We start from the raw sequence: 13137 nt of genomic DNA, 5'->3' as shown, positions 1-13137 counted from the left end.
TGAAAATTTTCTTTATCCTTCTGATTCATAACATCATTCTGGGGGCCTTTGCCCTTATCCTTGACAGGATCTCCTTCATTTCCCCTTCCCGCATTCACAGATCTTGCAGTATCCTTGGAAGGACCTATCTGCGCAGCCTTTGTAGTCTGGATCTGGGAATCATTCACAGCTGGTTCAACAGAATGTTGTCCCTCTCTTTCTCCTCCCTCCTTCCTCACCATTTGAGACTCATTACTGCCAGGGTTCACTGTCTTACCACCTGCTGGTTTTGTTTGAACCTCCACAGTGGCAGCAAGGCAGTCTTTTGGGTCCTTAGCTAAGGTAACAACAGCACCTGGAGTCCCCACATGGTCCTCAGATTCCGTAGACACAGCAGCCACTGAGACAGCACACAGCCTTCAGCTTCTGTATTTTCAGGACTCACTTCTGCATTTACCAAAACCTGTGTTAACTTTGGAGTCTTCTTGCCTTGCTTAACCTTACACACCTCTTCTGTATGCCACAGGGTTTTACAATAGCTGCAGAAACTAGGAAGCTTTTCATATAAGACTTCCAGGATAATCACCTTGTCATCAGGCAACCATATTTTCACATTTTGTTTGATCTCTCTCTCTACATCCACTTCCACCAGCACCCTAGCATAGGATAATCTCTCCTTATTCATAGTCATTTTATCTGCATAGAGGGGTCGCCCCACCTCTGAGCAGATTCTACCTAAGGCATTTGACAACTATAACTCCAAGGGTAAGTTCTTCAGTTGAATCCACACTGGAACAGTGCTCAATTCCTTGTCACCAAATTGAAACAGCTTAGGCATCTTCTTCAAGAGTAAAGGTCTGTCATAAGTCAAAATAGGGGCCTTTTTGTAAGACCTGGCTAATAACATCTTCCTCACAGAACTTGAAAATGATCCACCCACTCCCATGGTGCATAACTTCTACCTTAGCATTCCAAGAATTAACAATAGATTGAAGGGCATTTCTTCCAGGGTACGTACCAGCAAAGTATCCTACAAGGCAATTATTCCACATTCCTCCCAAGTCTTCCATGTCATCTGCTGGAACTCAAGCTCCTGTGCCATCAGACTCAAATGAAGGAATTGTACCACAGCTTTGGTGTTGCCTGTTGTGTGCGAACAGGCTAACCCAAGGCACTTTTTGATTATTCTTCATAAAAGTCTTGGCATCTGGTTCTTTTTGTTTATCTTTCACATTTCCTTCAGAAATCTGTTCATGCCTGGCGTGAGACATGCCAGTACGGACAGATTCTTGACCTTCGTCCACTTCATCTTCCTCTTTTGTGTCTTCCAAGCCTAGGGTTTCTGAAATTAGCGATTCCTCTTCATCCTCCTCAACCTTGCTGGTCGAGCTAGGCATCCCACCTTCAGTTACCTCTTCTTGCATCTTGTTTGAAGTGGACGGCCCAGTAACTCATTCAGAAGCACATCTACCTGCATCTGCGGCAGCACCTTCAGAGTCGCAGCATCCTTTATACCACTTGATTCAGCTTGAATCGTGGTGTGTGGTATATCCGATAATCTGTTGACCTCCACGAAGATCTCTTTTGGTCTCTTTTTGCTCCCAGCTTCTGCATTACCACCCTTGTCTTTTATAAAATTTAGCGCACTTCTCCATCTTCAGATTTGGATCCTTCAGCATGTTCTTATCAGATTTGTGTTTTCCTTTGCGCACCATTTCCAGCCACACAAATTCAAAATTTCAAACTCAATCTGGGCGGGAAAAGAGAGAACGACCAGCGGGGCTCGTGAAGGGTGGAAGAACAGAGTAGAATACCGTTGAGCATGTGAGAATGGAGGGGACGATGAAGGGTAGAGGGGAGAGGATGACCAGTGACCACCAGCACCGGAAGTGGAGATGGCGGTGAAGGAGGGGTGGTAGAGGTTCAGTCCATGGAAGAGCGTCCCTAGAGAGGGATGAAGACTCCCCATTGTTCAAGAAGATAGTAGAGATTAAAAACCTGATCCTTCAGCAATGCAGTGACATAGACACTGCAGCTCATCAGCTTGAACAGTGGAATGTGGGTGGGAATTTTGTCTGCTCAAAAGCTTGTCAGTTTTGGAGAAATAGGGGATGCAATGTTCAGTGGAAGAATCTGGTGTGGAAAAATGGATGCATACCGAAACACTCTTTTGTTTTGTGGTGTGCTGCTAAGGGTAAACTGCAGACTTGTGACAGGATCAGTGTGGAAGGGCTCAACCAAATCTGTGTTCTCTGTAACTCAGAAATGGAGACACTTGACCATCTTTTCTTTCAATGCAGAGTGTCTGCTGCTGTGTGGAGTAGTTTGAGGGGCTGGCTTGGCATAACAAGATCCATGTCCACTATTAAAGCAGCCCTCATATGGCTTCAAAAAGAGGTCACGGGTACAGGAATGCAAGCTGTATCTAAGAGGGCCTACCTGGCCATCACAGTATATAGCATCTGGCATTTTAGAAACAAAAGGAGATTCGAAGGCACAGTTACCCATCAGGATGCTATAATCAAAGTTGTTCAGAATTGTTTATGAGAAGTTTCCTTTCCTTTGTATTTGAGTTGTAGTTTATGGCCTTTGGCTCCTGGGAATGTCCAGGTTTTGATGTAATTTAGTAGTTGATATGGCTCTGGCCCCTGGGAATGCCCAGGTTCTTGATGTATTTGAGTTCTGTTTGCTGCTTGCAGTCTTGGCCTTTGTTTGGCTCTTGATTGTACTGCTTCTCCTGGGTATGCCCAGTGATACTGTACATATCCTTTTGGTCTTATAATTATAATTTTCAGATCAAAAAAAAAAAAAAAAGGCAACATCTAGGATCAGTCTATCACCTACAGAAGCACTCTGGCTAAGAGATATAGAATCCTGCTGAACTGTAGCCAATTGCTTAGATAACATCTTAGTCAAAATCTTATAAACACTCATTATCGAGCTAATTGGTCTAAAGTCCTTGACTTTAATGTCACAATCTCTTTTGGGCACCAAGGTAATGAAAGTAGAATTCTAACTCCTTCCTACCACTCCATTGTCAAAGAATTCAAGAAAAACTTTGAGAAGGTCTCCCTTCAAGGTCTCCCAACAGTCCTGAAAGAAAGCCCAGTTCAACCTTCCAGCCTAGGAGCCTTCTCTTTCTGCATCTCAAAAAACAAAGCTCTTAATGTCTTCTTCCTCAAAAGGTCTCTCTACTAGATTGCTTTATCAATTGATATAGGACACCAATCCAGCTCCTCAACCATAAATCTCCCCGCATCCTCCTTTGAAAAAAGATTCCTATCCTATAGAAACTAGTAATCAACCCCGCAATACGGTTAGAATCCCTAATAAACTCTCCTTTATTGTCCTCAAGTTCTTCAATAAAATTCCTTCTTCTCCTACCATTTGCCACCCTATGGAAAGGTCTTATTACAACCTGCTCCTAACCCTGTTCATTCTAGATTTCTGCCTTTAAAACAACTTGTTCAAACTCGTTGGACAACTGGATATGTCTTCCAGCAATAACCTCTGAAATGGGTCCCCCAGCCAATCTATCAATCAAACCCCGCGCCCCCCCCCCCCCCCCCCCCCGGGCGGGCAAGGAAAAAAATCTTGAGAATACCTCTCTTTTTTTCCCCTGGGTCTAACATCACAGTAAGTCTCCATGTTCCACATCTTCAACTTCTCTTTCAAATACCTTAGTTTTTTCATAAAGCAAAAATCTTCCCAACCTTTCACAGTGTAGTCCTGCCATCAATTCCTAATCAAACTCCAAAAATAAGGATGAAAAAGCCACATATTGTCAAATCTAAATGAACTAGGCCCCAATTAACAGGGTTAGACTCAAGAACCAAATGATTCAATTTGCAAATATGCCACAAAAGCTTTATTGCTGAGGCCAAACTCCTGTCTGTAAGCACCTTGATGCCGAGCCCACCCTCATAATAAGGTTTGCAAACATCTTTCCTCTTTAATTTGCAGCTTTGTGTGTTCCAATCATTCCCTCTCCATGGGAAAGCCCTAGTATCCGAAAATGCTCAGATAGAATAGATTTGATTAATTGTAATCTACCTACAAATGTAAGGTATTTAAGGGTCCATGTGTGAATTCTAATAGAGATTCCCTCCTAGAATAAAAACGGAGCATCTCTTGCAGTTCAACCCCCACCCTATGTCCAGAAACTTATCCATCTTCATTGACTTAATTGCCAATCTAGTAATTGATCCTCCCAAATCTATTATTATGAGTGAGTGTCCCCAATTGCCCAAAACTGAGGACGAACCGTTTGCTATCCACTTCACTGCCTCCAACGAAACATTAACCTGGCAATTATGTGCTAAGTTTGTAACAGAAACATAAGCCCACCCATTCCACTTTCTCTAGTTGCACATCAAAGGCTTTCCCTTCGATTTGAACAGGATGCTGAATGCTATTGTTTTTTCTCGGGGCAAGCATATCCATGAACAAAAAGCGAAAAGGGAACAAGAGCTTTGAGGTGCATTTGGGCACCGGGGGGTGGGGGTGGTTGAAGGAAAGAGAGCGCCATTAACCACTTGCAGGACTATTCTTTTGCTTATCCATCTTAGTTTGTACAACAACAGATATCTTGGAGGATTCCTGCTTGACCTTGTACACTGATTGATGGGTGAACAAACGCTCGAGGAAAGCTGCATTTGCAATGCTCTTTAAAGTCACTTTCCACTACTTTATTCCAGCCAGAAGAAAGCTTTGAAGAGTTTTGGTATCACAAGGAATGGAAAGTTCTTTGGAAATAAGCTAACTTTGCCATGGTGGTATATCTGGATAGTATGCAGTGCTATAATATTTGAAGGAGAAAGCAACTCCAATTGGTTAGGGGTGGTGTATAGTTTTTTGTCTGGCCTTACATTGGTACATTGCCAAATGGTTTCTTGAAAGGAGTATATTTGGTGATATGCAAAGGGATTGGGAAACTTCTTTTTATTATCCTTCTTTAGCTGTCGTTTCTTTTGGATGCTGTTTCCTCTCTTTTGTATTTATATTGCTTGTTAAATTTATTTGTTTATTCAGGAAAAAAAAAAACTTTACAATTTTTTGGATCACCCCAGTAGAAAATAGTTTTGCAATGCAATTGTCATTAAAACTACAGTAGAGGCATTTAATTTCATTTGATGTTTGAAATTTCCATTAGGTTAATTAGGAGGATGTTTAGCTTCAAGTTTGAGTTACTTCTCTTCCTTGCAACTAAAGGAAATTGAGCTGAGCCATATTTCATGGAAAACCCTAGATAATTTCCTTCTGACAGTTGCATGTGACTGTAGGCCACTGAAATGGGGATACGAATAAGAGAGATGGCATATCACAAAATTAAGCTGAATAAAATACTATCAAGAATCACCGAGAAGCCTGAGCAGCAGGTTAGTCATCAAGGAAGCGGCCTTGGTACATTCTTTTATTACCCAAATATTTTTCATACTTTGCTTAATTTTCCATTGTGTTAACTTGTTGCATTTTTTTTTCTTTTTTTTTCTTTTTGCAGATTGAAGTGGACACTGACCGCGATAACTTTATGAATGCTTGGGAGGCCAAGGAGTATGGGTTGGTGGATGCAGTAATTGATGATGGCAAGCCAGGGTTGGTTGCACCCATTGCAGATTCAGCACCTCCACCCAAAACCCGGGTATCGGATCTTTGGAAAGTTGAAGGGAGTAGGAAGGCCAAGAAAGATTTGCCTTCGGAGCATAAGCTTTTACAAAGAGGATTCAAAAGGGAACAGGGAAGTGATGAAGAGAGGGGCACAGAGCAGGAAAAGGAAGCACCAACTCCGGTATGAGGCTAGGGACTTGGTTCTGCTCATTTATGTTGTAATGTTCACACCTGTTGTGCAGTCACGCTGTGTCCAAGTTCTAATGTGGTTTGATCAAATGTCTGAATATATTTTTTTTTATAAAAAAAAATTAGAAAAACAGAAGCTGGACGAGCTGATACTGACTAAGAAGTTTTGCATGATTTTAGTGTTATTTTTGCACTAAAATTGATTCTGCATTGCTCACAAACCTCCAGTTGTTTGATCTGTTGGCACGATATCGCCCCTGTTGTCCATTGACATTTTTTTTTTTAAACCCATCCTTCTATTTTCCTTGATGGTGTTTGCCAATTTTTGGCATCACACCTACTTTCTTAAGAGTTTTGTTTTCTTCCATGGCTTGCTCATTATTTCTCCTGTTTAAAGGACCAAAAGTATTTGCACCTCTATTGACCTTCCTGTTTAAGAGTTTTGTTTTCTTCCATGGCTTGCTCATTATTTCTCAGTCATCTGGTTTGATGACGATCATCTTTTCCCACTTTCCTCCCTTGCTGCTTGTTTAGGCTCCATTTAAATGACTTAAAATTAAAATGAATAAATAAATATATATATTTTTTATATCATATACTATTAAAATTAATAAATATAATTTTGATTGAAATTTAAAAAATAAAATGTTAATTATGTATAAAACTAAAATTTTTATTTATTGATTTGCTATTTACTTTATTTTATTTTTATTTTTTATAATTAAAGATATATATATATATATTTTTTTTTTATATTATGTTTAGAAGTATGAATTTTAAAGTTCAAATTTGAATTTATGTAAATTTAGATAAAATGTAATATTAAATTGTGTTATTTTAAAAAAAATCTGTATCAATTTAAATTTAACTTTCCAACTTTATGCTCCTAAATAATATTTTTTATATTTTTAAAGTTCCATATAAATATTTAGGCTGTGGGTGAGTCGGGAAAACAAAAAAAAAAAAAATAGTTGAATGGCAACGCCCTCCAATTCTTTTTGAGTAAAAAATTAACAGGAAATGAAAGGAGTAAAAAAATCATATTTAAATAAAAGATGCAAGCTGCGTTGGGAGAAACACCATGGATATAAATAAACACATATAATATGAAACTGAAAACCCGCTCTGTGACCCTTCAAGCTATTCGAACTCTACTTGTCTTCTAACTCAACTTAACTCGATTCTACTCGAGTTCGAGCTCAATAATAATTTATAATCGAGTTGAACTTGAATTTTATGAACTTTTATTTAACAATTATGAAATCAATCAAGTTCAAGTTGAATTTCGAGCTAAACATTTTCGAATCAAATCAAGTTCGAGTATTTTACTATATCGACTCAACTCAACTCGAATACACCCTACATTGGAATGCGTCCAAGTGAAAAAAAATTTAAAATAAAATAAAAAAATAAAAAAATAAAAAAGTGAAAATAACTTCATCTGATCTATTTCACTTTTTTTTTTTAAAGCATATGAATAATTAAATTTAATTTTAGTTTGTATCATTCCAAACACCCCTTCAGGACCTTTCAGGTGCCTAACTGGGGGGTTGAATGGACCACTGATGTTACTCTTGCCAGAAGCATCCTGAAAAAAAAAAGTGAAAAATTATATTTGAACCTTCAAAGGGCAGGAATAGCACAAGTTGACATCACTTGTGTCATGTTTGATTTGCAAAATAAAATAAAATAAATTACTGGAGCCATTATTGGAACAATTAATGGAACAACGAAAATTGATCTGAGCTACAAGAATCCTCAAAAAGAATTCCAAACGCCATAGAAATTTATATTTAGTTTAGCTTAAGATAGTGTTGGGGAACGTGAATTGCAGGACTGAAATTTGATGACGATTTGGGTTGAAAGTGACTGGTTTTGCATCAGAGAATTTGAGTTTCTGCTCTGTTCTCACAAGAATAAAGAGGCTCTACAATAAATTAAACTCACCTATAACATTTGTCCTGAAGCTAAATTAAACCAGGAAAAAAAAAACTGAGAACTTAAACAACACATACACCATGAATGAAGCATGCAACCACTGCCCGGTCCAACGCAGTATACCAACAAAGCTGCTTTTGAAAATCGGCACCGGAAGGTTTGCTTGTGCAGTTGAGGCTTGGTCATGAGCAGCTACATTTCTTGAGCTCTGGTATTATCAGCATTTTAGTATTAGCCCTCAAGTGACCACCACAACAAATATTTCAAATAGAGTTCACAGAGTCACTATCACTGCTTTCGCTGTCACTGCTGCTGCTTCCGCTGTCGCTTCCACTACCGCTCCCGCTCCCGCTCCCACTGCTCTCACTCCCACTGCTTCCACCTGAGCTGGAAGTGTGCTCCTCTTTCCCTTCTGCACTGACCTGAGCTCTGAGGGCTTCTGCAGCATTACGACCTTTGTCCAGCTCATCATCACTGACATCTACTTCAGCGATTTCATCATCAGTGTCATTTTGATGTGGTAAATTGATATCAATACCAGTGTGGAATTCTTTTTCAGCACTAACTCCTTTGTCAGATGTTCTACAAACATCTTCATCATCGTTGACTATTTCCAAAGGTTCCTCCAGATCAAAATTCTTAGCATCAGGTGATGCGGCGGGTGGGTTTGGACGGCCAGATGGATAATCAACAGTCCTCTCATTTTTAGGTTTTGCACCTGCAGGACGAAGTAAGTTAGTGCAAGCTACAAATACATAACCAAACAAACTTTTCCCTCCTGGCAGGGAACCAAAAAACAAACATATTGCAACAGAAAATTGAGTCATGAAGGGTTTGCAGATTTGCCCTCATTTTTTAAATGAGCTAGGGAGATTCTATCATTTTGAATTCTTTCCAAGTTTGCAATGAAATTTGACTCGGTACATAAGAGAGAGATAAAAGCACACTACATAAAGCAGGGAAAAAAGGAAATTAGCAACTACCGAAGTCTAAAAAAATCAGGAAAAAAAGCATGACATAGAGAAGGATGAGTAGAACTCCAATAAACAAACATCATGAGATAGACAATAAATTAACACTTCAAAACACCTCAAACCCTCCCAATTACACCTTTGAACATTCTGATCTTCAGTCATATACATTAGATGAGACAACGAAGCATTACACTCCAAACAACATTCCACATGCTCCTAGCTTTGTCCCCAACTCCTTAACAAATCCACAACCACATCAGGCAGCAGGCAATACAAACCTGAAGATGGAGAAAGAAGTTCATAATGCACAAGCAAGAGGATAGTGGTCTCAGGACGCAATTAACAGTCACAATGTCACCTTCACACAAACTACACAAACTAGAAGTAAACACTTAAATTCTCAGCCGTCCAAATGCAATCTATGGCTGCCATACAGGCAAAAAAAAAATGAGGAATAAGCATCGAGCGAACAAATGCTTTAAACAAAATAAAATGCACAGCTGAAGCCTGTCCCATACAAAACCTTCCAAAGCCCCGTCGCCACGTGACTCATTGGCACCTCAAGAATTAACATTGCCTGGTGGAGAACATACTTGTCAATCACCATCTTCCTCCATGAATCATCGCTTTCCTAAGCAGGCTTAAACACCCATTTTTCAAAAAAGATCTGTACTAAATTAATGCAGCCTTCTCACCTCAAAGCCACTGCACTGAAGGGGAGACGTGCATCAATAATTAAAATGGTACTTCCATCCACCATCATTACCAACCAATCCCCATGATGCCTCTCCAACCTGGCAGCCACCGAACCAGGAATTCGGGAAAAAACAATCACTCTCAAACAATTGAATCATTACAATCCCAGAAAATCCTTCAAGAGAACAGCCAAATGTAACCCCAAAAATTCACAGGAACACCATTGAGTTTACAACCATTATGAAGTCGGTGCATCCAAATTCTTGATTTGACCAATGGAGCTAACACATTCTTACCTAAATTGATGAAAAAACAATGCAAAATGCATATGATAAGCCAGAATTCTATATTGAGGCTCCAAAAGTAAGATTGTATCACCCACCAACAACAGATGAGAGGTGAGTGGTAGTGACAGAAGGAACTAAATTGACTTCATTATTCGTGAGGGTAACCTATTTAAGTGCACTAAGCTATGGATTCCCAGCACTTCATTTACAGATTTCTTAGTTTCGGAGTCACAAGTGGTTTAACAGGGCTATTTATGAAGACACAAGATATCATTGGCAGCACTTATGCAAAACTAGAACTTTACACTTCTATAAGTGGTCCTGAAAAAAAATGTTCTTTGGCTTGTTTATGAAAGTACTTATTTAAAGAAGTGTTTTTTCAGAACCATTTTTTGCAGAACTTTTGAAAAGCTTTTCAAGAAGCAATAGAAGAAGGAAATAGAGGAAAGAAGTGGTTGAACAGAACCACATGCTGGCATTATTGTAACCAACATCCCCTCTCTCAATCATTCCTCTCATATGTCTCCCTCTCGCGTTCTCTCTGTCCTCAACTAGATGCACAGCAGATCTGGTTTATGTGGTGCGATGCGGCTGGTCCTCTCTCTCTCTCTCACAGTTTTAAATTGCAGTAGCGGGTAGCATAATGTAACGGTAACAGGTGTAACGGGAAGCGGCAGTAGCGGATGTTACATAACGGGAAGTGGGTGTAACAGCTGTGAATTTTTTTTTTAAGCACGCTCAACCTTGTGCATATTAGTGTATTTGCATGTTTTGAGCTTTTTACCCTTCTCAAAAAGAGTTTGTGTATTTTGGATCCTTTTGTTCAATCAAGTTGTTTGGTAAGGGCAAGAAATTTCATTTGTTTAAAAAGACCGCCATTGAAAGAAAATTACATGTGTATTTATACTTTCTAATTATTCTTATGTGTGTAAATTCTTATGTGAATAAATTAATTAATAAAACAATATACATTATACACTCCATTAATCTATTAGACACATAAGACATACGAATAATACAAATATACAATAACTAAAAAAGAATAGAAGGTTGAAGTTGAAAAATATAGAACATAAACATCAAATTGCTAACATATAAAAATAAAATATTCTCCCAATAACTTAGTATTTTCAAATTGTTAACTAATGCATCTCTTGTTAGTATTTTAAAAAAAAATAGTAAATTTTGTATCATTATCATCCTCATTATAATATTTTCCTCCCCTCAGTTACTATATTGAGAATGATTTATGAAAGGGGTAAAACAAAGTGAGAAGAAAAAGTAAAATATAAAATAATTTTTTTTGACGTAACAGTCCTGTAGTGGTTACGTAACAGCCATAGCAGACAACAGTCGTGATCTGTAATGGCCACTACGACCATGATTTTTCTTCCCGCCGATTTCGCAGTGTGTAACAGTATCGGGAACCCAAAAAACTGGTACATAATGGCGCCACTATTTAAAACCATGCTGTCTCTGTCTCACACATACGCACACATGCACACATACACACAAACACACAACTAGCCGCTTCTCTTCTCTTCTCTTCTCTTCTCTTCTTCTTCTCCCCCCTTCTCTCTCCTCATCCTTTCTTCCCTATTTCCTCTCTTTGATTCACCTATTTCTTTCCTCTTTCTCCTCTCGTTACTCTCCTACATAGCATAGCTTTTATGTTCTAATTAAACACATGGTTGCTAGGAACATTGAGAGATTTTTTTCTTTTCCTTATTTTTACAAGAAAATAAAATTCTAATTCAGGAGAAAGAACATACAGAGCAAAGGACCAGAATCCCATACAAATTTTAAATAAAAAAAAAAATTAGTACAAAAGAACACAATAAGAGTCATGTAATATGTTTTAAAAAAAAAAAAGGTCACTCTGAATACGAGACAATGGTACTCCTGGAAAAGCACCAGCCACTCATGCCCAAAGAGAGGCACAGAAGACCACCTTCTCTCAAAGCAAACACCCAAGGAGGGTGTTACCTCAAAAAATTCTTGAATTTTGTTCCATCCAAATGCACCACACTGCAGCCATTAAGGCACAAACCCATAAAATTCTAGCATCATTTCTTGTGTCAAAACCTCAAAATCCAATAAGGAGCAGCTCTTGCAAAGTGCTTGGACTAACAGAACATTCTTCCTCAAGAATGTTAAAAGGATAATTTCATGATCTCCAAATAAAAGAACAATGTGGGAAAAAGGTGGGATGCAATCTTACTTTTCTGCTTACACAATGCACAGCGATAAAGTGATGAGCCTTGTTAGGTCTCCATCTCTTTAAACATCACTTATATTTACCTAATTCAGAATCATGCATTGTACAAATGTCTTAACCTCAAAAGGAATCTTGGCCTTCCAAGTAAAAATATTCCAGAGAAAAGGACGATCAGTTGGGAACTTAACCAGATCAGAATAAAATGATTTACAAAGTTTAGTGCGAGAACTTTCAAAATGTCTGTTATCTTGAGAAAGATGGAGCAGATAAGAATCAAGAATTGAACTCAAGGAACTGAATTCATTCACTTCCCTATCATTGAGATTAAGGAAAAAATCAAAGATTCCAAGAAAGACTAGTGTCATCCCAACAATAGAAATGTAAAATAGGAGCATCATGAAAGTTAAAAAGATTGTATAAACTAAGAGAAAGACAAAAGGACCTGCCCTAACAGCACATCCTCCAACAAACTCTAGAACCATCCCCCATGTTGCAACAATTCAACGAAAGGAAAGTAGGATAAGTTTTAGAGATGAATTTTCTAAATACTGACATGTGAAATAATCCATCCCGCTACCCACTTGAGCATCCCTACCATTCCTATGCAGTCCATATTTTTTGTCATTAAATTTACACCAAAGGGATTTAATGTAAAGGAAAAACGTATTACTTCCCCTCTACATAAATGTTCTTACAAACTAAAGTCTCTACCCCTAAATCTCCTTAGATTCAGGATTCCTGACAATGTCCCAATTCAGAGCCGAGCCCCCACAATTGGAAAATTTAGGCCATCAGAATGCTCCTAGGATGTCAAACAATAGGACAGAGTTTGTACTATTGGAATTTATGGCATTTAAAGCATTCTCCAGCCTGATATTTTCATAACAGGATTGTGTTGAAGATAATTCTGCAATCTCACTTACTATGTCAACAATATTTTATCCTTTTTGAAGACTTACAGTAGATGGTATCAATTTCAAATCTCTCAGTTCCTATACTGCAGGGTGGCTTGAGAAACCCTTTGATGTAGCAGAAGTCCTCGAAGGTATTAAAAATTGCAATAGAGGATAAAGCACCTCGACTGGATGGTTTCTCCTGGGATTTCTTTTGGGCTAACTGGAGCCTTCTCAAGCACGAAATTTTAAATGTGTTCAAGGAGCATGGTTTTAAATAACGTATGCGATGGTTAAATAACATATGCGACGGTTAAATAACGTATGCGATCGTTATGTTACACCGTTACGTAACA

General features: G+C 38.5%; 2 protein-coding genes across 3 annotated transcripts in view; one reads left to right on the top strand and one right to left on the bottom strand.

Moving 5' to 3' along the window:
* LOC131159508 (ATP-dependent Clp protease proteolytic subunit 3, chloroplastic) overlaps nt 1–5996 on the top strand; it is a 32507-nt gene extending 26511 nt beyond the window's left edge. Inside the window, exons 4-5 of the mRNA XM_058114473.1 lie at nt 5262–5357; nt 5480–5996. Of these exons, the coding sequence (XP_057970456.1) occupies nt 5262–5357; nt 5480–5773 (390 nt within the window). The 3' untranslated portion in view covers nt 5774–5996. The remainder of the gene's footprint in view (nt 1–5261; nt 5358–5479) is intronic.
* A 1544-nt stretch (nt 5997–7540) lies between these two features.
* LOC131160254 (uncharacterized) overlaps nt 7541–13137 on the bottom strand; it is a 31264-nt gene continuing 25667 nt past the window's right edge. For both annotated transcript variants that reach the window (XM_058115703.1, XM_058115704.1), the window contains exon 4: nt 7541–8431. In XM_058115703.1, the coding sequence (XP_057971686.1) occupies nt 7977–8431 (455 nt within the window). In that variant the 3' untranslated portion in view covers nt 7541–7976. The remainder of the gene's footprint in view (nt 8432–13137) is intronic.

Source organism: Malania oleifera, chromosome 7 (genome assembly GCF_029873635.1).
Source record: "Malania oleifera isolate guangnan ecotype guangnan chromosome 7, ASM2987363v1, whole genome shotgun sequence".
Taxonomy (NCBI): domain Eukaryota; kingdom Viridiplantae; phylum Streptophyta; class Magnoliopsida; order Santalales; family Ximeniaceae; genus Malania; species Malania oleifera.
Note: the sequence above shows the minus strand (reverse complement) of the source record. Positions and strands in the feature narration are given on the sequence as shown.